Here is a 25,087-nt window from a genome sequence, read left to right as displayed (position 1 = left end):
CAGATAATCACCCTCAAATTCAGAACAAGAGCTTCCTTAATCCTGCTAAAAGTGAGCCAACTCCTGTTTCTTTCAGTTTCCCAGACCATGATCTGGAAGAAAGTACTGATGTCGGCACACTCTGTCCTGCAACACCTTGTCAGCCTCGTATTTCATTGATAATGATCAATGCAGGCAGTGAGGAGAGCGTTCTACATTCCTCTTGAAGCCAGCTTGTCTCTTACTGTTTTTTTTTATTATTATTATTTGTTTGGGTTTTTTTGGGGTGGGGGGCATAAGGTCTTAATTTATTATATATGACAGCAGAATACAGTGCAATTCGTATTACAAATATAGAGCACAATTTTTCATATCTGCTTATATATAGTTGTCTCTTATTTCTATTATCATTATTCATTTGATATTTAGGGTATTTTGCCCTTTTTTATTAGCCTTTAGTTATGTCTCTTGAGTTCTTACTGCCTTACAGGAGTCATTTAAGCTGTGTGACATATTAAATTCAACTCAGCATTTATGTTGGAATGTGCCAGGGTTATGAACAAGACATAGTACAGGTCTGGGGCTGTAGCTCATTGGTAGAGCACTTGCCTAGCACATGTGAGTCAATGGGTTCAATCCTCAGCACCACATTAATATAAATAAATAAAAATAAATAAATGGATGTATTCTGTCCATTTACAACTAAAAAAAAAGACATAGTACATGCCCACTAGAATATTAGACAAGTAAAATCATCAAAAATTCTTCCAGTGCCCCGAAGCCAATCTCAGTAGATGTACTTGATCATTATCTGATCAAGTGATAGTACTTGATTATTGGAAGGAAGAAAAAAAAAAAAAAACCTCATGTGCCTTGAGCAAGAAAGTAGCTCATTTGTGTCCTGTCATGCATTAAGTTCAGAGTCTTTCTTCTAACAAAGTAAGAAGCAACTTTGGGGTCATTAACATGCATTCTGGACTTGAATACCCACATTCAAGTTTCACCTCTGCTAGTTAGTAGCTGGGTGACCAGGCCATATCTCTTAATATCTCTCTACTGTGTTTTTTCATCTGTGAATTGAGAATTAAGATAAAATGAAATAGAGCTTGTAATGTGCCTGGCATGTATAAGGATTAAAGAAACGTCACTGCTGATGTTTCTAGCAGTAATTCCCATGAGCAGGCTCACTTCTTGGGAAACTGTTTCAGAATCACCTGAGAGAATGGAGCATGAAGATAAGAATAGTCCGGAGCTGGTAAACACTAGACAAAGAAAGACATCATAGGCAGGAGAGAGTGGTTTAAAAAAAAGAGAGAGAATTTTGTCCAAAAAAAAAAATCACCTAAGAGACTGCACAGGCAGCACTTCAGCACCTCCAAAAACATCATCTTCTTCTACTATTTAATGGACAGGTAACTCGAAATCACAGGATGAGCCACTATCACCAGAGTGAACATGGGGGGTAGGGAGGTTTGCACCAGAAGTGAATAAATCAGGAGTATTTCTAGAACCACTAATTGTAGGGGTTTTGATGGAACATATTTAGTTTTGAAATTAGTTTTTTAACCTACTAATTTGCCATTTTATTTGAAATATTTTGTGTTCAGTATGCTGTGAACACTGGGTTTCTTTTGAGCCTTTATTCTTACTCCCCAACTGGTAATTGGTCACACTTAGAACTTCTTGAAAAGTATATTTTATCACCACAGCAGCTGCCTGTTTTGTATGGTATTTGCAAAAATCTTTCTTGCATGAGGAATCTTTTTCTTTTTTTTGGTACTGGGGATTGAACCCAGGGGCATTCAACCTCTGAGCCACATCCCCAGCCCTATTTTGTATTTTATTTATTTAGAGATAGAGTCTCACTGAGTTGCTTAGTGCCTCTCTATTGCTGAGTTTGACTTCGAACTTGAAATCCTCCTACTTCAGCCTCCCGAGCTACTGGGATTACAGGCGTGCGCTACCGTGTCCGGCCATGAGGAATCTTTCACTATTTTTTGTTGGCAACTTAGACCTTAAGTGTTTTCCTTTCTCCTTCCCAGGTTCCTCTTTTCTTAATTCAGTATTCTGTGTGATGCACCTTGAACCCCACCACACAACACTATTTCTGCAATGTCCAATAAAAATTTCCTGTGTCAAAAAAAGATGGGGGGAGTATATTTCATTAGAAAATATTATCTCAAGAGAATGGAAGCCAGGTGAGGTGGTGCGTACCTGTATTCCCAGCAGCTTAGAAAGCTAAGGCAGGAGGATCACAAGTTAAGAACATCCTAGGGAACTTAGCAAGGCCCTGTCTCAAAATAAAATATAAAAAATACAAAGGGCCAAGGACATGGCTCAGTGGTAAAGCACCCATGTGTTCAGTCCCTAGTTCCATTAAAAAAAAAAAAAAAAGAAAGAAAGAAAGAAAGAAAATTACTTTGTATTAAGCACTTCATTAGCTAGGCTTATACTTCTTCCTTATAAGAACACTGCAAGATCCGATTTTGCAGAAGGCAAGACTGTTTCCAGTAGATGGCATACCTTGCATAGTGTCACAGCTAGTAAGTGATAGAACTAAAATTCAAACACAAGTCATGCCTGGATTTTAAATACTTCCCGTTATACCACACAGAGGCCTGTTAGGTAAAATAACCAGATCTAAGTGGCTTACTGCTGCTAGTAGCCTTGCTATTAGCATTAACATAAAGGAGGAAAGTTTCAGGTTAATAAAAAAGATTTGGTGGGCTGGGGCTGTAGCTCAGTAGCAGAGCACTTTCCTAGCATGTGTGAGGCACTGGGTTCGATCCTTAGCACCACATTAAAAAGATAAACAAATAAAGGCATTCTTTCCATCTACAACTACAAAAAATTTTTTTTAATTTTTTTAAAAGGCAGTGGTTTTTGTTTAAAATTTCCCCCAGAAATCTAACAAGTAGTTTTCCTGGACTTATATTTATGATTAATTCCAAATTAGACACATTTTTCCTGGACATATATTTGACACAGAAGCTAACAATAACTAAAGTCATGCATGGATATATTTTTCAGTCCTAGAAATTATGTTTTTTTTTCTGTTGAGTTATAATGAAATGCCTATATGAGATTTTGTATTCTTAATTTCAGAAGCTAAAATTATATTTTAATTGAACAGGTAACACAAGAAATTTCAGATAGCACAAGAATTTTCAGGCTGCTTGGATCTGACAGGTACGAAATGGTTTGTATTAAGTGCATAGTATTAAACATTTCTAAATCCAGCATGAAACTTGTTTCTTTTTCAAGAGAATTGAAATTTCTGCAATAATATGTTCAACTATGTATTTTTCAAACTTTATTTTAAAACCTGACCTTCTAGATAACAGAAATTTATAAATCTATCAGTACCATTTTGCATTAAACATAATATTTGGTCTGATTTACAGCAGAAGAAAGAAGAAATACCATATGTTAACAAGCAGAACTTTTTGTTTTTAGTGAAAAATAAGATTTTGGAGTTTTGATTCTTAAACTGCAAATTATTTTAGAATTTATAAGAAGAATTACGTTTCTCCAGTTATTTCTAGACATATGTTTCTCCTCCCCCCACCACCCTTCATTCCCAACTCTTTAAAGGTAGGAGGGTAGTGGGCAGCAAAATTATGCCCCAGAGTTGAAACTGGCCCTTTAATCATAGCAATAGCAATGATTTCTGCCCACAAATCAAATGAGCAGCATTTATAGAGGCATATAATGGAGAAGCAATGGAAAAATTTTCTGTTGACATTAATTTTCAAGAATAACTTTGTTTTGTTATATGTTGTTTGTTTGTTCATTACTTTTAGGGTCGTGGTTTTGGAAAGTAGGCCAACTGATAACCCCACAGCAAATAGCAATTTATACATCCTGGCGGGTCATGAAAACAGTTACTGAGAAGTGTTGTGCTTTGACAGTTAAACTATAGAAAGAACGAACACTACCACTGCAACATTAATGGATGCTTGAAGCTGTACAAAAGCTGCAGTAACCTGGCTTCAGTTACTCGTAATTTATTGTGGCATGAGACAAGATGGGGAAATTTTTTGTTTTAAGTGGTATGGATATATTTAGCATATTGAACCACACAAGTGCTTAATTCATTGTTATGTAATCTTTGTACATATAGGCAGTATTTTTCTGTGAAACTTCATATTGCTGAAGACATACACTAAGAACTTATGTAGATATGTACTTTTATGAGATGTACAAGTAATTGTCTTATCTGTACAGATGTAAATGTTGATGAAAATGCAGTTGGGGTAATATTTTAAAAATTCTTTAGTATATTGGGTGTGGTTATATTACAAAATGGGATGCTGGCAATGACACAGTACATTTAACACTATTGTATTTTTATTATATGTAATTTAGTAATATGAATATAAATCTTGTAACTTTTAAAATTGTAATGGAGGCTGTAATCATTTTATAATCTTGTTTTTAATTTTAATGCAAGTACACTGGTGTTTATATTTGCACAAAGTATTGATATGTGATGTATTAAGTCACAAAAGTAAGCTGTGACATTGTCAATATGCATTTGGCTCCACAACATCTTTTTAAAAAATGTATTTGAATTGTTTTCTATGTGAAACAAACCAGTTAACCACCTGTTGTAGTAACTGATCTTTTTATATTTAAGCAGAATCCGGTAAGATTGCTTGTCTGTGCTTCAAAAGACCTTTGAAAAAATTTTAAATCACAGAATAGCGGTACCATGGTGTAACACTGCAGTTGTTGTCTGAATTACAGTATGCACAAAAAATAAATTAGCATTATTAAAGAGTCCACACTAGGCATTTCATATAATCACACTGAAAAACTGTAACATTCCATAGAGTGAAGTGGTTCAAATTTCTAGTGGAATTTTTCTGTTGTTGGCCTTATTTTATGATTACTTTCATTTCTTTTGATTTAGAGTATTACAACATGGCCAAAATAATTTAGTTACTACCTCATACAAACAATATAATGGTTACTACACATCAAAGGAACTTAGTTTTGGTTAAAGTCATTTTTGATTGCTTTTTTCCAATGGAATATGTATATACCAAGTTTTAGCAAAATGCACACTTTGGGCTCTTTTTGGTATATTTTCTTTATATTTTACTGTGGATATACACTAAGAACAAACTAAATTGTGATTTATGGTCTTCATTTATTTTAATTGATAATGGTTTTAAATATGTTCCTGATTGTACATAGTGTAAAATAAACATGTTTTTTAACATGCTGTTGTATAGTAGCTCATCATCTGGCTTTATACAAAATAACACTAAATATATTAAAGGGAAAAAACTTCATTTTACACTTACAGTACCCAATCTGGTCACTTAAATCATGATTTTTATTTAACCTTTGATCTCAATTTTATGAAGCGCAGTAATAATCCCACTTTGAAAATGGGGCATCTCCTGTAGAATCTTAAACTTCTGATCAGGAAAGTCAAAGATTCATAGTGTTTTGGTGAGAGCGGGGACAGGCAGACAACAGACCTCAGCCCAATCCAGCCGCTGCCTGCTTCTGAAAATAAAGTTTTATTGTAATACAGTACCACATATTCATTTACCTGTTGTCTTTGGCTACATTTGTTAGAACTGAGTGGTTTTAAAGAAACTGTGGCCCACAAAGCCTGAAATATTTACCCTCTGACCCTTTACAGAAAGTAATTGGCTGAAGTTGAATTAGAAGAAGAGTGTTAGAGAGTTACCAACTCTGGAGGTAAGGGAAGGTGGTGAGGTTAAGTGGGAAGACCTGGATTGGGTAGTCAAGAAGTGCAATTTCTACTTCTACTACCCATCACTGTGACCTTGAATTGTTTACTTTTAGAACAGTTTTCATGTCTAAAATTATACAGCTGGTAATAATCATAACAATTGTATACATTGCTTGCTTTCCCCACACACATGAATAATCTTGGCATTAATGACTATTTTAAAATACATTTTTATACTAGGATAACTATCAATTTGTTGAAAAACAAATTCATGGAAAATTGTTCAAGAAATGGAGATTCTGTTCTTAGTATTTATTGACAAAAGTTGTTGATTCTTTTTCTGGGTCACTTTTTCCTAGTTTCCAATGCTTATAACTTATATAAAGGGTCATCATATCTCAAAAAATGTTGGTCGTCACATTTAACTTGACATCACTTAAAAATATTTTCAGAAGATAAAAGTATATAACTGGTGGTAAATTACTCATGAGCTTTTAAAAAATAATTACTGAAATGATAATCTTTGAGAGTAAAGCCCAATAACCTTTACTTTTAAAAAGTTGTACAAATTATCCTGATAACATACTCCAGCATGAGAACCATCTGTGGAAATTAGTGTTTCTGACTGATCAGAGAGAATTATCTTTAATGACAGTTAAAATTGCAGATTTCTAGGCTCCACCTAAGAATGCACTCAAATGAAAGAGAGCTACTCAAATGTTTGGAAACATTTCCTCTTGATTGAAATTCAATTTGCCCATCTCATTTGCTACTTGCATAGATATTGGTCTTGAGAAGAAAGAGATCAATTGTTTCTGGGCTTATTGGCATCTTTCAAACTTGTAAGTATGTCTCTGGTTTCATTAGAGACCAGAAAATAAAGGACAGATAGGTTATATCAGTTTTCACTATTAATGGCAAAAAGGTCAAAGTATGTGCTTAGAAAACTAATAGGTAAACACTATAGGTGTTGTTCAATTCATTTTCTAAATAAGAAACTGAAGCACAGAAATTGCCCAGGGCTGTAGTGGGAAGTGGCAGATTTGAACCTAGGCACTTGGAGTCAAGTGTACTTGCTTGACAACTATGCAGGAATATTTACATGAAATATATTTACTGCCCTCTGAAATACACTTTAGCATTCTTCCCTTTGAAACTAGGTATTTTTCTTTTCTAGGAACTGGATTGCAAGCAATGATTTCCCCTGTGTACCACAGAGAATGAATTTTTTTGCTTTTACCAAGTAGCCTTTTTCTTATTCAAGGTGTTTTGTATTAAGAATAAGAGGGTTTAAATAAAATTAACTTTACAATTGAAGCTTATTAAATAAACCTAGTTAAAACTCATTGTAACAAAGATTTCTTTTTACTTGTGTGAGGCAATGCATGGTTATTTACAGTGTATCCAGACAGTTGACAAGCATTGGAGAAAAGATGGAAAGGGCACACATAATTCCCAGCCAGTATTCATTCATCCAAGGAACACACTTGGAAAATAAAGATTAGTGGCAATAAGTAGAAGTAAACAGATACAAAAGGCTGAGCCTAATTCTGCTTTGGGAAAAGGAACACCTTTCTGCAGAAGAATGTGTAGAGCAGGTAGTGGATAAATAAAGTGTGTATTATGTAGGAGGGCCAGGTAGGAAGCTGTAACTTATACATGCAAAACCTCTGCATGTTTAAGGAATAGTGATTTAAATGCAGTAGAGCTTAGGGTATCTGTATTAGAGTTACAGGCAAGAAGCTGGAGAATAAACATGAGCTGATAGTGCAGAGTTTATTATCAAGGGAGTCAAGCATTTTAAAAATTTGAGAGATCAAGTACCATGAAGACGAAAATAGGCCAGAGGTTTTCATACATAGTATGATTAATTGCATATATAATGAGGTTTTGTTTTGTTTGTACTGGTATAGGACCCAGAGGCACTTTACTAATGAGTTACATTCCCCAGTCCTTTTTATTTTTTACTTTGAGATAGGATCTTGCTAAATTGTTGAGGTTGATCTCAAACTTGGAATCCTGCCTTGGCCTCCGAAATCGCTGGGATTATAGACGTGGTGCCTCAGGATGAGAAATTCGTTTATAATATGATGAAGGCAAGAGCCACTAGAAATGAGTGGATAGAACTAGACTTAAATTTAGTGGAAGGACTTGAAAGAAGAAAAAGATGGTTTCTGGGTTACATTTCCTAAAAATAGAGATTTGAGTATAAAAGAGAAATTTGACAGCCTCAATCTGGCCATGATGGTGGGTGGGGGGATTCTACTGATGTACATGTGAGCTCATTAACATAGTTTCTTTTTGAGTTAGTCTTGAAACACAATAGGTAAGCTTTGACAATTCTCTTTCCCAAGGTTAATGTGTTTGTCTCCATATAGCATTCCTCCGTTATGTTATTTGTTGGCTTGATGGCTTTCCTCTCTGGGTGACAAACCCGGTGTCCTACCCTAATTCAGCCCCAGATTTAGATACTAGTACAGTGCTTGATGAGTTATGAAAATACCATTAATGAAGCACAGATAATGAACAGCTGCTTGTCTCAAAGCCTCTGGGAAGTTTGCTGGAAAGCTATTTCCACAAAAAGTATGACCGAAGACAATGACTAATGACAAAGATCCTTGCCACCGGTGGCTGCCCACGCAGGGAAGCGGAGTAATCAGCCTTCACCTAGGTTAATTGGGGGGCCTGGGTGCCTTGGGAAGGAGCAGGACTGAGCATGATCTCGCTGTCAAAAGTTGTGACACGTTTCCTGGCCGCTCCCTGTCTCGCTGCGCCCATGGCCCAGAGATTACCCACCGAGACCTGGAGAGGGCGACCCGGCCGCTGGCGCCTGGGGAACCGCTGCGGAAGCCGCCCGCCCCACGCGGCCTGAGCGTCGCGGTTGCCCGGGCGACGCCGCCGCGGCTCTGCTCGCTGGGGATTGCTGCGCCGCCGGCGGCCTGCTCCGAGCGACCTGCACTGGCCCCGGCTGACCCGGCGACTGCGTGGCCGACGCCCGGCCGGCGCCGTAAGTGCCGATCCCCGCGGCTGGCGGGACCTGGGTCGCCGGCGGAGAAAGAGGTGGGGTCTGGGTGGAGGCTCCCAGCGGAGGATCGAGGAAGAGGAGAGGGCTGCCTTCCCCTTCCTGGCCTCTGGAAGACCAAGGGAGGGCAGGGATTGAGGGGAGGAAGCGACAGGTGGCTCCGGGCCTCGCACGACCAGCCCGGTGCGGGGCTGGGGACGTCCCTGGGCCGGGGATGTGCGGTCGGCGGGGAGGGGCTGCGGGAGGGCGCGCGGAGGGCGGGCCGAGGGAGACCGGGTGGCCGCCCCCACGGGAGGCGTCCCCAGAGGAAGGCCGAGGCGAACCCCGACGTGGATTGTGTAAGTTCTGTGGTCCCCTGGTTTTCTGAGGATAGTTGTAATTAGTCCCATTGTATTGTCACCAAGACAACTTTATAAATCCTTTGGGTTCTTTTGAAATGCAGTGACTCGGTATTGTTTTATTATTATCATCATCATTATTATTATCATTATTATTATTATTTGCACTGGGAATTGGACATAGGTGTGCTCAACCACTCGCCCAACATCCCAGCCCTTTATTTACATATACATACGTGTGTGTGTGTGTGTGTGTGTGTGTGTGTGTGTGTGTGTGTAGAGACAGGTTCTCTCTAAGTTGCCTAGGGTCTCGCTAAATTGCGGAGACTGGCTTTGAATTCAGGATCCTCCTGCCTCAGCCTCCTAAGCCGCTGGGACTACAGGTGTATGCCACTGCGCCCGGCTTTTGGTATTACGTTTATAAGACAGGTGAGAATGATTCATAGCCCATTTTCCTGAGAAACGTATTAAATATAAATACACGTTTGGCTTCTTCATTAGAAACAAGAAAAACAACATAGCAGGTTGTGACTTTAGCTTATGAATCCCTAACTGGTCTCGCCTGACCTTTAAAAGCTCTCCTTTCTTCCATCACTCCTAAAGCCTCTGTTGAGTTTCCTGGAACATTTTAGTTTAGAAAAAAATTTTCCCCACTCTTTTCCTATTCTCCACTTCTCTTGGTGTATACTTAGGCTTATTTAAGCCCTCAGGGCTTGATCTGTTATACAATCATGGGAATGTTATACAATACGTAATGGACCTCCAAGTGTTTTCTTGTTTCTATGTACTTCGTTTTGCAGATCTTTAAGGAAAATTTCTGAAGAATTTAATGATCCATTCAAGTATGTACCTACCTGTGGGTCTGTTTATCTTCATAATCACCAGTGAGTCCAATGACCATACCTGTCTTCGCCTTTGTACATAGAACTTCATTACTTGGTAAATGTTGAAGTCAGGAGGCCCTGTATAGCTCCAGTTGAAGGTCACTGGTAACTACAAACAATATTTTCAACCAGTTGCATCTATTTCTTGCCAATATCTGTGTCACCATGTAATCTTGATTCCTGCGCAAGTATTGTAACAATAATCACAATGTACTAATTGCCCTTCCTTAAAACAAAGTCATTTTGTATATTCAGTAGAAAGTTTAGCAAATAAAACAATGCCAGGACTTTAAGAGAAGCCTACCATTTGACAGACTTGGGCTAACAGTGCAAGAACAATGTGGTGCATAATGTTTTAAAAAGGAGTAGGGGGAAGTCGTTAGTACAGCAGGTGAGCAGAGAAAGAGGCTGACAGTGGAGGTGGCAGAAGACTAAGCAGAAAAGACATTGAGTTAGATATTTTTGAGGAAGGATGATGCTGGATCCTATTGATGTGGAGAAAGATCTTTTTGTTGTAACGTAAGCAGACATAAAGGAGTTAAATAAGACGGTTTAAAATAGGGTTTTTCAAACTTACAGAAAATAGGAAATGAACTCTCATCGAAGCTCATTAATTGTGTACATTTGGCTTCATTTGTTTTACTTCCGTTCTCTCCCTTGCTCACTTTCTTCTCTCTGAATATATTAATTTTCCTGCACCATTTGAGAATAAGTTGCAGTCATCATCTCCCTTTCACTATTAAGTACTTTAGCATTTATTTCCTAAGAATTAGGCCTTTTTTTAAACATGACCACAGTACAATTTACCAAAGTCAAGAAATTCAACATCCAACCACAGACAGTATTTTTGCCAATTATCCCTATATTATTATTATTATTAATTATCTTTCCCCATTCCAGAATCCAATTAATTCAGGATCGCACATTTCTTTTCATCTTTAGTCTTCTTTAATTTGGAACACTATTTTGATTTTTGTCTTTCATGACTTTGACCTTTTTTTAAGAGTACAGGCCAGTTATCTGTTGAATGTCCTTCAATCTGGTTATGTCTACTGCTTCCTCATAATTTGATTCAGGTTTTGCATTTTTGTCATAAATAACACAAAGATGTTACATCCTTCTCAGTGACACGTTTGCCTTTTCTAGAAATATATTGGACACGGAATCATATAATATGTAGGTTTTTTTGTTTGGTTTCTTTCATTTAGCATTATGTTCTAGAATTTTATTTTTGGTTTTTAAAAATATATATATTTTTTAAAAAATATTCATTCACATTATGGAATGGGCAGTAGTTTATTCCTTTATATTACTGATGAGTATTTTACTGCATGGATGGTCCATATTTTGTTTATCCATCCGTCAAATGATAGATTGTTTTCAGTTTGACGTTCCTGTGAATAACAGTACTATAAACATGTGTCTACCTATCTTTGTGTAGACATAGTTTTTAATTTTCTTAGGATAAATACTAAGGAGTGAAATTACTGTTTATATTTGTTAAACTTATAAGACACCCAAACTGTTTTTTGCAATGGGACTGTGCCACTTTACATTCCCACCAATAATGTGTGAAAGTTCCAGTTTCTACACATCTTATCAATACTTGAATTTATCATTCTTTTGATTTTAGCATTTCTAATGAATTAGTGCTATCTTACTATGGTTTTAATTTATATTACTCTAATTATGAATAGCATCCTTTTATGTGGCTGTTAGATATTTATGTATCTGATTTGGTGAAATGTCTGTTCATGCATTTTATCCATTTCTAAATTGAGTTGTTTGACTTCTGTAGAGTTTTAAGTGTGCTTTATAAAATCTGGATATAAATCCTTCACCGTATATATGATTTGCTAATATTTCTCTTCCATCTGTGGCTTATATTTTCCTTTTCTTGATGGAGCAAATTCTGAGAAGTGAAAGATTTTTAAATTTATTAATTCCATTTTATCAATTTTTTTCCTTTTGATTATCTTTTTGATGTCTTAGCTAAGAAATCTTAGCCTAAATGAAGGTCACAAAGATTTTTCTCCCATTTTTTTTCCCTAGAAGTTATGTAGTTTTAGTTTTATCTTTTGTCTATTATTTACTTTTTGTTAATTTTGGCATACTGGAGCTGTAATATAGCTCAGTGATAGAGTACTTGCCAGCACCCAAGAGGTCTTGGATTCAATCCTGGTATAGCCAAAAAATAAATAAGGAGGAGGAGGAGGAGGACAAGAAGGAGACAATGACGACAACTGACCATTGCTATAGTTTTAATTTTTGTCCCCTCCAAACTCATGTTGAAATTTATTTACATTGTGGTGATGTTGGGGGAGGTAAGACCTTTAGGAGATAATTATGTCATGAGGGCTCCAAAGGATTGGTGCCATTATAAAAGGGTAAGTTCAGCCCCCTCTTGCTCTCACCCTCCCACCATGTTTTTGGCATAGCATCCAGGCCTTCACTAGATGCTGGTGCCAAAGTACTTGGACTTCCCAGCCTCCAGAACTGTAAGCCAGTAAATTTCTGTTCATTGTAAATTACACAGTCTCAGGTATTCTGCAGCATAAAGTGGAGTAAAGCAACAATAAATAAGAGTCCATTGCTTGGCTCACTTTTATTTTCCACTGATATAGATGTCTGTTTTTAAGTCTATATCACACCTCTTGGTTTATCATAACCTTAAGACAGGTAATATAGCTCTTCCAAATTTTTTTTTCTTTCCAAAGTTATCTTGACTGTTCAGGACCCTGTACATTCCCATATAAATTTAGACTCATCTTGTCAATTTCCATTTTTAAAATAGCCTATGGGGATTTTTAAAGTTTTTTATTATCTATTTATTTATTTTTACATGATGCTGAGGATGGAACCAGTACCTCACATATGCTAGGCAAGTGCTCTACCACTAAGCCACAACCCTGGCCCTATGGGGGTTTTATGAGGATTGAATTTACTGTATAGTTAACTTTATAGTAACTCACATTTAGTTGAGTTTTCTAATCCATAAACATGGTATTTTTTCTGTTTTTAAATTTATTCCTAAGGATTTTATTTTTATGTTATTATGGATAGGATTGTTTTCTTAATTGTATTTTCATATTGTTTGTTGCCAGTAGGTAGAAACACAGTTGCCAGTAGATAGAAATAGTTTATCGTGATATACTGATTTTTCATCCTGTTATGTTGCAAACTTGGTCATTTGTTCTAATAATTTTTTGTAAATTAATTAGTATTCTCTCTATACAGTATCATGTCATTTACATTTTTCATTTCCAATCTATGTTTTTAATTTCTATTATTGTCTTCTTGTACTGGCAAGAATTTACAATACAGTGTTAAAATGATGAAAGCAAACATCTTTTTCTCAATATTAGGAGTAAAATATTTAGTCTTTCCCCATTAAACATGATATTAAATGTAAGCTTTTTACTAATGCCCTTGAAGAAGTTCCCTTGTATTTCTACTTTGTTGAGATATTTATTATGAGTGAGTGTTGGGTTTTGTCACTTTTTCTGTGTCTACTGAGATGATCAAACAATTTTGTCTTTTATTCTAGTCACATGATGTTTTACATTGATTTTCAGATATTAAACCAGCCTTGCATTTCCATGTAACCATCGTATGTTTCTGAATTTATTTTGATAATTATTTTGTTGAGTATTGAGTTTATATTCATGAAAATGATGATCTGCAATAATGTGATTTTTTTTTTTGGTCTACTTCGTATCAGAGTGATATTGGCTGGATAGGTAGAATTCATTTCATATTGGGCTTTTCTTTGTGGATAGTTTTTTAATTACTTATTTGATTTTTTTTACTTGTTATGGATATTCCCAGGTTTTCTATTTTTTCTTGAGTCCAGTTTGGTATTTTGTGTCTTTCTAGACATTTATCCAACTATCTGACTAATTTAGTTGCATAAAATTGTTCATAATATACTCTTTTAATTTTTAAAAATTTCTCTAGAGATCCTAATTTTGATTAAGTTTTATTTCTCTTTTTTTTCTTTTCCTCTTTTTTTTTGCTTAATCTATTCTAAAGATTCATCTATTTTATTGATCTTTCCAAAGAACCAATTTTCGTTTTATTTATTTCTTCCTATTATTTTTCTGATGAGGGTCAGTTATGAAGCATCTTGTTGTTGTTCCCTTATATGTGAATGGTTGTATTTTGCTGTTTTGAGAATATTCTCTCTGGTTGTCAGCAGTTTGTCTATGATGTGTCAGAGTATGAATCTCTTTGTGTTTATTCTATTTGGAATTTATTGACTTTTTGAATATGTAGATTAATGTTTTTCATTAAATTTGTTAAGTTTTGTCCATTATTTCTTTGAATATCTTTGCCCCTAAATCTCCCTTTCTTTCCGGGCATTTTATTACATCTATGTTGGCACTATTGATTTTTGTCTTACGAGTCTCTGAGCCTCTGATCATCTTCGGTCTTTTCTCTCTTTCATTTTGGTCATTTGCAAAACCAAAACACTGTTCATGTTAGATAATACATTAGTCATGAGGGAACGATTTGCAAGTCCTACTATTCAGGGTTCTCCTTTGACTTGCAAGATCCCAAACTTCTCCCTCTAGCTTCTTTTCCCTTCACTCTCTATGCTTGAACAGGTGCCTCTTCCTTCCCTCTTATTCTTCTCTGCCCTGAGAATGGTGCCACTCTGATGTCACCTCACTATACTTGTACCTTATGCTGCATTTTCTTTCCTAGGGGGTGATTTTGAGTCTGTGTTAGGCCTCCTTTCTTTGCTTTTCCTTACAGCTTTTTCTGATCCAATCCCACTCCAATAGCTCTATGCAAAGACTTACAGTGAGCACAAGAGACATCTCTTCTAGAACTTGGGCTTTACCTTTCTATTTACATCTGTAGAAGTCTACTGTCTTCTTGTTATGTTGAAGGCATTGGATTTATGTGATCTTATTTGTTGTCGATCTTATTTGTATAGCTTTGTGGATATATGAAGAGATTAAATTGAGTCAACAGTCATTATCTCAAGTTCCCTTCCACATGTATCTTGGCAAGTCATTTAGGTGAAATATGGAACATGTTTGTGAGCTTTGTATAAGAATAGAGGATAAGAAAGAAGATAGTTTGTTTAGAATGTACCAATTTTTAAAATTTTTATTTATTTATTTTTATGTGGTGCTGAGGATTGAACCCATTGCTTCACCTGTGCTAGGCAAGCACTCTACCACTGAGTTACATTCTAGCCCCAATCCCCTAGAATGTACCAATTTTTAGGTGATTCTGCCCATTCATGCAGGGATGTTCATCAAGTAGTTAAATAGGTAGTTGGCTTGAACTGCAGGAAAGAGATTAGGAATTGCTGCTTTTAAAAACTCTTTAAAAAATAATTTTTAAAAACTAATAAATTTAAAAATAAAACCTCAGAGTCCTGGTAAGCTAGAATTCGAGCCAAAAATTCTTTTTGTGGAATTCCTGCTTACATTTTGAACTAGTCTTCCATGTAAAGGTTTATAAAGTAGATAATATTGAGAGGTTACCAGGTGAAGCACTGTGTTCTGCAGCTTTATTTTATTGTAAATAGCAGTTTGGTTGATATGACAAAAGATCTAATTAAATTGAGGAATCACTCGTTATGGAACTGTTGGGGAAAAAAGGAAAAGAATAGATAAATAGATCAAATAGCTACCTAGAGAAGAATGAGAAAACAAAGCATTATAAGCCAAGCAAGTGGCACAGACCTGAAGTCCCAGCTACTCAAGAGGCTGAGGCAGAATGATCATGAATTCAAGGCCAGCCTCAGCAACTTAAGAAGACCCTCTTTCAAAATAAAAAATTAAGAGGGCTTGGGATGTAAGCTCAGGGTAGCCCAGTACCACAAATTTAAAAGAAAGAAAGAGAAGGGGGGAGAGAACAAGAAAAGAAAAGATTGCTACAATAAAGCTTCATAATTACCCTTTTGTCATATTCATAGTTTCCTTATATTCCATGGTAACTGTCATGCTTATCAAATAGGTTAGTCATAAATTTATGAAGTTCTGTATCAATAATCAATAACTTTCTAAAGCAGATTTGTATGTAGTTTCTCCTATTCTCTTTTGACCACCTACTATTAGACCAAACAAAGGCAATACATGCATATTTTTATTTAAATACCTTGAAGATAATAATATCTAAGTAAAAATATAGTATAATTAATAGGGTTTTTAGAACTTAATCCATGATGGATTTACCATGTATTTCTTCTTTTTTATTTTTTTATTGGTTGTTCAAAACATTACAAAGCTCTTGACATATCATATTTCATACATTTGATTCAAGTGGGTTATGAACTCCCATTTTTACCCCGTATACAGATTGCAGAATCACATCAGTTACACATCCACGTTTTTACATAATGCCATACTAGTGACTGTTGTATTCTGCTACCTTTCCTATCCTCTACTATCCCCCCTCCCCTCCCCTCCCATCTTCTCTCTCTACCCCATCTACTGTAATTCATTTCTCTCCCTTGTTTTTTTTTCCCTTTCCCCTCACATCCTCTTATATGTAATTCTGTATAACAATGAGGGTCTCCTTCCATTTCCATGCAATTTCCCTTCTCTCTCCCTTTCCCTCCCACCTCTCGTCCCTGTTTAATGTTAATCTTCTTCTCATACCATGTATTTCTTATGTGTGTGTTCGCCTGAATTTTCTCCTTTCAGAGGGAATAGAATATACTTTTAAAAAAATTGTAAAATAGTATGTTAGTAATCATTTGCCCAAACACTTTTCCCTACTGTATATTTTCATGGTAGCAAATGAGAGTAGATGATTAAGATAATCGATGGATGGAAAAGACAATATGAGTGAATTTTTAAAAATGTACATTCATTTGAAACAGAAATTTTACAGGTGTTTACTTCCTTAATATGATATTAATACCAAGACCTAGATAAAAATGGTTCTTCAAATTGTGCATTTTTGTGAAGGAACTGAGAGACAGTGTAAGTTGTGATTCAAATTGTGATCTTTGAAACCTGATTGGCTGGGCTCTAATTTTACATTAGCTTCCTGTGCTTCAGTTTTCTCATCTGCATAAGTGGATAAAATAACACTCACTTTGTAGAATGTTTGTGCAGATTATATGTAGACAGAACAATGCTTTTTCAGTGCTATTATAATAATTACTATTAGATTATATTAACAAGATTTGGCAGGATAAAGGGGTGAGATTTTTCAGATTCATTAAACTTTTTATATTTTTCATTTGGGGGCTTATTTATTTAATGATACTGGCTTTATTTGTCATTTAATGTTTAATTCAGTCACAAACATAATCAAAAATGGATGATGCAGGATAGAAAAATTGTTAAACACAGTGTTTCTCTAGAAATCACTATGAATATGAAAGCACCGTCTACCTCCTTTTTTGTACAGTATCATTATTTTCTTTGGGGACTAAGGATTAGTTCCCCATTCATATAAAAGCTGAGAGCAATAAATGATGGATGTCCTGGAAAAATTTTGTTATTTTTTTAAAGCTGCTTTGTTAGCAGCGCACATTGTCTCTTTCATTCTCTCCACCAGGTGGGAGTCTAGCACTTTGTACCGTGTCTAGTCACCTAAGTCTTCCTAGTCATTGAGGCATTCCTGTAAGTTAGGAAGGAGAAAGTAAACACCAGTTTGGAGTATGAAATGTTCCTAAAGCTGCATTTTACAGCATTATATTTTAATCATTTACTTGAAGACAATGAAAACAATAGGCTGGACAAGTTTCCTTCCCACAAATTTGTGTAATTTAACTGACCCATTATCAGAAATAATTCACGAAATATTTGTGATAGCTGCAAGAACTACACAGGACCAAACTAACAAAACAGCATCCAGGTCTTCTTTAGCAGCACATGTACAAATGACATCCAAGTATTTTAAACGGGTTTAAATTAATCAATGAAAATCTTTGGCATGCCAGGAAAATTGTTTTTTTTTTAACTGCAGGAATGTTGTCCTTTATAACCTGATTAAGGTTAGTCAATCTTATTTTCCAGGTGCAACATTTTACTGCAGTTCCATCAATATAATAATATAAGTGACCTTGACTATAATGGAAAAGTATGAAAAATTAGCTAAGATTGGAGAAGGGTCTTATGGAGTTGTGTTCAAGTGCAGAAACAAATCCTCTGGACAAGTAGTAGCTATTAAAAAATTCGTGGAATCTGAAGATGATCCTGTTGTTAAGAAAATAGCACTGAGAGAAATTCGCTTGTTGAAGGTAGGTTAACTCTCTCATACTATTCAAGGCATTAGGTGAAACATGTATGCTAAACATTTTTAAAGTATTATTTCTTTTCCACTGGACTCAAATTCCTTTGCATCAGCAACTTTGGGAAATAAGTAGATCATCACCTTGAATTTTAACCATTCTGATGTTTATCTGATACATATTAGCACAGCTGTAGGTGGTTAAAATATTGAAGTACTTCCATTCTAGTGGGTAAACATCCACACTACCTAAGACTCCTTATCCTACTATTACTCCTCCCCCCCAGCCCTTCTCTGGACATTGCCCCCGAATACTTTCCCAACCAACCAGCCACTAAAAGATCACCTCCTGGCACAGAGGGGCCCATGGGACTGCACTAGTGCCCCTTAGATATCAGTGTTACTTGGTCCCCGCCTGTATTGCCCTGGTCCTTATACTGAATATCACTCCCAGCAGTACATACACTTTACATAAAGGATTTTGTCATTATTGTTTTTACTCTGATAGAATTTGACATGTAAGATTCACAAGTTTTCAATGTTAAGATTTTTTCCTATCCTAAAAATCTTCCATTCGGGGAACTAGAAAGCCAGAACATTGCTTCTCTGTTATGTAGAAGGAATCCCTTGGGGAATCTTGTTGAAATGGGGGATGGGGATCCAGGAGGGGGCCTGAGACTGCCTTTCTAACAGCTCCCAGACAGCAGAGAGGCTGCTGGTTGGTGGGCATTGGCAATAACACCAGTGGTTACACATTAAGTAACAAGACCCTGTGATTTCAAGAACAACTAGCCTTGACTTTTGAACTGTGTCTTCTGTTTTTAGGAAAAACAAAACAGTAATCCAGTTTTAAAAGGGGAGATAATAATTACATTATCCCTCCTTCCAAATATCACTTGCATCAGGTGTCCCCAATGAATACTTTATAGTGTTTTGTTTAAAATATAATTTGAAATACAGTTTTCAAAACAACCATGATGAAGGAAAAAAAAAAAATCATTCTTGCCACTTAGCCAGCAGAGGGCAGTGGTGAGCCAGCCAGGTCTAGCACCCAATTCTGGGCCAGGCTGCAGGGTGGGTCTGAACCAGGCAGTGTTGTTTTCCATTAAAAATAATGCTTTTACTCTTCTCCCTCTTCCTCCAAAGTCTTTTTTCTTTAAATTTTTTATTTGTTTTAATTAGTTTCATATGACAGTACAATGACCTTGATATATCATACCCTCCAAAGCCTTAATAAGGTCAATGCTCAGCTGGTACCTTTTGAGTTACAAGTGCCCCAATTTGAAAATGTGCATTAAGGTGAAAGGTAGCCATATTTCATCTCAGCTTGGTCTCAGAATGTACTTTTTCCTGCCTCTGGTATGTTGCACACCCAGGCATGCCTTGAACACACTCCTTCCATGGGAAATGAACCTTACTTTCCTCCCATACTCCTGGTATTTAAATTTTATTTTCCTCGTTCTCCTTTCTACCTGATTTTGTGGGGTTTTTTTTGTGTGTGTGTGTGTATGTGTGTGTGTTTTGTTGTTGTTGTTTGTGGTGCTGGGGATTGAACCCAGGGCCTTGTGCATGCTAGGCAAGCACTCTACAAACTGAGCTATGTCCCCAGCCCTCTACCTGTTTTTCTTTGGGCAAATCACTGTTTGTTGGGGTTATTAACTTCCTTTGCAAAGGATATATAAATTGCTGACCTACCCAGAGACAAGAGATTTGACCAGGTTCAACTTGGTCATCGCATAAAGCCATCTCATCTGTGAATCCCTTGCCCTCCTGTCAGGAAAAGCACTTCACTTCCATTTTGTGGTTTTACTGCAATACAAATCAGCTGGCTCACCTGTGAGGTGTGGCTCCACTGTTTGGACCTTCTGCTCTTTTAGGCACTGGAGCTCATAGAAAGCAAAAATATGCTCTAGGCACATTTTTAATGTCTAAGGTATTCTCATTTTGCAGATTGTTGAGCAGCAAACACACAGTTGTAGGGTTATTTTATTTTATTCATTTTTAGTCAAGCCATACTTACAGATACAGACATAAAGGCTTGTAATGTAAGACATACTTAGGATTCTCTACTGGGCCTGCAAAATATTAATTGAGCTTCTATTATATGCAAAATATCTTGTTCTCTTTATATATTGTTCTGGGTAAATGCTATAGGGTTTGGAAAGTTGATTTGTCTACTATTCTGGGAAAATGACAAGGAAGATAAATTATAAATAGAAGAGATCATATATCCAGGTTTACATAGGACAGTCCTGGTTTATGGTGTTTGTCCCAATGTCCTGTCCAGTTAACATCCCCTTTCAAAAATGTCTTAGTAAGAATGCTAAATTATATGGTTGCCCTAGTTAAAGGCAGGGTGATCATATATGCTGGTTTACCTGGGACAGTCCTGGCTTCTACTATTATACTGGATTAGATGATAAGTTTTATATTCACTCTAATGATGGATTATCCAACTTCATCATCCTTTTTCCTTTAGTTTACAACATTAAAAACAAAGGTTGCCTTGTGAAATGCTTCAGTTTGGGAATAAAATTAACACATAAAACATCTAAATATAAGCGTGAAGAACAGAATCAAGGAATTGCTGGGAAATTTAGTGAATTTAAAACACAGACTAAGTGGAAATCCCTGAAATAGGCAATTTAATCAGATTTAACATTGGGAATCCAGTATTGCTCAGAGCCAAAACTAGAATCCAAGCTGAGTTTAAATCCAGCTGACATTTATTTACATTAAGCCCATGGCAAAGTATAAGATAAGTGGGCACTGATGATTTTTTATAGTCTTTTACTCAATAATTCCATTTCCTCAATTGTTTATTCAGGTTATTTTATGACTTAGACATTTAGAGTTTCCATAAAATGCACAAAGTATTTTTTATTTTACTGCTTATATTTTAACGTATATGCTTTATTTGCTATCACTAGAAGGAGTCAAACAGTTTAGTTACCATCAATTACAGTTACTTTAGACAAATTCTTATATTTCTTTCTACTTTAAGTTTCTGTTATTCTAAGAGCAATTTCTCTTATAAGGATCTATAATAACTTCTGCACAAGAGATGCACACAAAAATAATTAGAAAGGCCTTGTGTTCTTAACATTGAAAGGGGTAGGGAGAGAAACGGTTCCTAGAAACCCATCACTAAACTTTGTATTTCAATTCCTTTACAGCAATTAAAACATTCAAACCTTGTGAACCTCATTGAGGTGTTCAGGAGAAAAAGGAAAATGCATTTAGTTTTTGAATACTGTGATCATACACTTTTAAATGAGCTGGAAAGAAACCCAAATGGGTAAGTACTCTAGAAATTGAAGTTCCATATGGCCATGTTTCATTCTGTGTGGAATTAATTATGGCAATTTCGAATCCCAGCCACTATTACCCCTTCTACAAAATGCATCTGGCTGCCCCTCTCCACTCTCAGGATATGCTTAAAGGGCAATCAGATATCAACCTAGAGGAAATATAACTAGGAAGATGAATCTGTAAATATAAATCACAATGCATTTTGAGACAATGCATTTTCAGCAAGTGAACCATGGATCAATTATAAAATTTATTTATATAATTCACTAGTAAATTAAATGATAAAAAATGTGATTTATAAAATTTGAAAATGTGAGATGTTGACAAATCCAACACTTTTTAAAAATATATTTTTTTTTAGTTATAGATGGACACAGTACCTTTATTTTATTTTTATGTGGTGCTAAGGATGGAACCCAGCCCCTCACACATGTGAGGCAAGCACTCTACCTCTGAGCTACAGCCCTAGCCCCAACACTTTTTGATTATTAAAAAAAATTAAAACCTTAGCAACTAGAATTAAAAATGCTTTTTTGCACACACACACACACACACACAAAAAAAAAAAACCTCTTCAAACAAATCTTACATTCAATGGTAAAGCATCAAAGGAACATCCATTAAATTGAGAAACAAGACAAGGATGTTGGTTGTCATGACTATAATTTAACATTCTGAGAACTGTAGCCAGTGGGATGCAATAAGAAAAATAAATATCACTTTTAGAAATGAGATAAGATTTTTACTATTTACATAATATTATTGTTACAAAATATGAGAGTGTCACCGAAAGTTATTAAAACTAAGGGAATTCAGTAAAGAATCCCTATCCCACGAGAGAGTCCACACTCAAAAATTAACAGTTTTCATATTAAATACCACGTTAGAAAATCTGGTGGAGAAGGATCCCTTTTCAAATATTAGCAGTGACAAAAAGCTTAGGAATGAAAAGATTTGCTTAAACTCTATATAAAGACAACTACAAAACTAAGGAGGGCTGGGGTTGTGGCTCAGCGGTAGATCGCACTGGGTTCAATCCTCAGCACCACATAAAAATAAATACATAAAATAATGGTATTGTGTCCATTTACAACTTAAAAAGCTAAGGTACATAAAGAATTTTATTTAAATGAACATAGTTTCTAGATAAAAATATTCATTATTTTTAAAATATTGCCTCCCCAATTTATTTACTAAATAAATTCTAATCAGAATTCTAATGGGATTTTTTTGAAACTTAAAGAAGTTAGACCAAATCAAGAAATATTTTAAAAAGAAGAAAAAAGAGAATATTAACAGTCGAATTAAATCACAGTTGTTTTAGAGATTTCCTTTGACAAAAAAGCGCCATAAGCAAAACCCAAAAAGAAATGCCAAATTTGTTAAACTGCCATAATTAACAAATTTCATATATGAAAAGATTAATGCCCAATTAGAAAAAAAATATACATTCAAAAATGATTTAGTGAATATTGTGGACCTGTCAGATAAAGGTAGGAACACACAAACCAAAAAAGTAGCTTAATCTTGTGGAGCTTTCATTCTAATAGACATGGAAAAGGAAACACATTTTAAAAGGAGGAGGGGATGACCATTACATCCCCCCTCAAAAAAAAAAAAGTTTACTCTCCCTATCAGTCAAATAAATTAAAATGTTTATGGTGAAGGATCATTTTTCACCTATTAAATTTGGCAAAGATTCTTCAAAAATCATTATACTCAGTATTATCAACAATTAGGAAGGGCTGGGGTTGTGGCTCAGTGGTAGAGCACTCACCTAGCACATTCGAGGCCCTGGGTTCGAGCCTCAGCACCACATAAAAATAAATAAATAAAGGTATTATGTCCACCTACAACTAAAAAATAAATATTAAAAAAGAAATTAGGGAACCAGGCTTTCTCATTCACAGTTCAAGAGAGTGTAATTGGGAGAACAATTTGGCAGTGTGTATGAAGTTTTTTAAACTGTTTTTATCCCTCAATCAAGAAATTCCATTTAGAGAAATAAATGGTAATCAAATATTCAGATGGGGACAAATAGTTATACATATGGATATTCAATATATCATTATGTATAATAAAAATTGGCCTTGAGTTTTCTAATAAAAAATTGATGGGGAGGGGGGCCCGTCGCTCAGTGGCAGAGCACTTGTGAGGCGTATGTGAGGCGCTGGGTTCCGTCCTTAGCACCACATAAAAATAAACAAAATAAAAGCATTCCATCCATCTACAACTACAGAAAAAAAAATTTTTTGAAAGAACTGATTAGGAAAAAAGGCAAAGGGGAGATTCCATGAAAATAGATGGGAGATCAATCAATGGAGCAGAGGAGGGGGATTGAAGAAGAGGGAGTCGGGGGGCAGGAAAAGGGAGGAACAGTGGAATGAAATTGGCCAAATCATGCTATGTCCCTATGTAAGTAGACCACAGTGAATTTCACCTTTTATGTAATATCCATAGAGCACTAATTAAAGAAAACTATAAATAAGTAAAAGGAAGACCACTAGAGTAAGGGAGGGGAACAGGGAGGGAAGGGAAAGGGGAAGCTGGAGACCGCAGTGGGGCAGATCATATTCCATGCATGTATGATTATGTCAAAATGAACCCTAATAGTGTGTAGAACTATAATGCACTAATGAAGACAGGGAAAAAATTGGTCATAGATGGGGGTGGAACTCAGTGGCAGAATGCTTGCCTGACATGCATAAGGCCCTGAGTTCAACCTCCAACAATAAATAAAAGGAGTGGGGGAATTAGTTACATGCATTTTGGTACATCCATACAATGGTACACTATTCATCTAGCCCGTGAGAAAGAATGCTGCATGCCAATCACGGTGGCACATGCTTGTAATCCCAGGAGGATTACTGTGGAGGCTGAAGCAGGAAGATCACGGGTTTGAGGCCAGCCTTAACAACATTGAAAGACCTATCTCCGGGCTGGGGTTGTGGCTCAGAGGTAGAGCGCTTGCCTACCATGCATGAGGCACCAGGTTCGATCCGCAGCACCACATAAAATAAAATAAAGATATTGTGTCCACGTTAAAAAATAAAAAGAAAGAAAGAACTATCTCAGAAAAAAAAAGGCAAAAAAGAATGATGTAGAAGAATAGTTGGTGTCCTGGGGAAATGTTCATGAGTTGGTCCATGAAAAATGAGTTAATAGAGCAGAATGGTAAGTGTAATTGAAGTTAATTTTGAATTTTCTCAATATTCTAGTAAATGCATTTATATTCTTTAAAATAAAATTGTAAAACAGTTAAAAGGTGAATTAATTCACAGTTCACTTTTGTTGGAGCTGGTAACAAGCCTGGCACATTCAGCGAATAGCCGAAACTAACAGGACTTGGCTGGAAAATTTGTGTGGATGTAGTAGGAGATGAAGTTGGGGAGGTTAAAAAAAGTGAAATCATCAAAAGCCTGGTGGACCCCTAATAACAAGGTTGTCATTTATTCCGGAGAACGGGGGTTTACTGAGAACCCAGTTCATCTGGGGTAATGATAATGAAATCAAGTTTAAAAAATTATAACAAAGTAAAACAAATGCAGGGAGTTCTGAGGTGGGCATTAGATCTCTGCGGAGGGGCTAAGAGAGCGGTCTCTGGGCTGTGCAGGCTGAATTCCCGATGCCTTTA

The 25,087-nt window shown here is 36.0% G+C and overlaps 2 protein-coding genes across 4 annotated transcripts in view; both read left to right on the top strand.

Annotated features, from left to right (window-relative positions):
• Map4k3 (mitogen-activated protein kinase kinase kinase kinase 3) overlaps positions 1–5,030 on the top strand; it is a 186,872-nt gene extending 181,842 nt beyond the window's left edge. For all 3 annotated transcript variants that reach the window (XM_026410129.2, XM_026410130.2, XM_077791693.1), the window contains 2 exons: positions 3,113–3,168; positions 3,783–5,030. In XM_026410129.2, coding sequence (XP_026265914.1) covers positions 3,113–3,168; positions 3,783–3,870 — 144 coding nt within the window. In that variant the 3' untranslated portion in view covers positions 3,871–5,030. The remainder of the gene's footprint in view (positions 1–3,112; positions 3,169–3,782) is intronic.
• A 12,953-nt stretch (positions 5,031–17,983) lies between these two features.
• The window catches only part of Cdkl4 (cyclin dependent kinase like 4), a 35,131-nt gene continuing 28,027 nt past the window's right edge, over positions 17,984–25,087 (top strand). The window contains exons 1-2 of the mRNA XM_026410117.2: positions 17,984–18,151; positions 21,318–21,439. Of these exons, the coding sequence (XP_026265902.2) occupies positions 17,984–18,151; positions 21,318–21,439 (290 nt within the window). The remainder of the gene's footprint in view (positions 18,152–21,317; positions 21,440–25,087) is intronic.

Source organism: Urocitellus parryii, chromosome 12, assembly GCF_045843805.1.
Source record: "Urocitellus parryii isolate mUroPar1 chromosome 12, mUroPar1.hap1, whole genome shotgun sequence".
NCBI lineage: Eukaryota > Metazoa > Chordata > Mammalia > Rodentia > Sciuridae > Urocitellus > Urocitellus parryii.
This window is presented reverse-complemented; position numbering and strand designations above follow the sequence as displayed.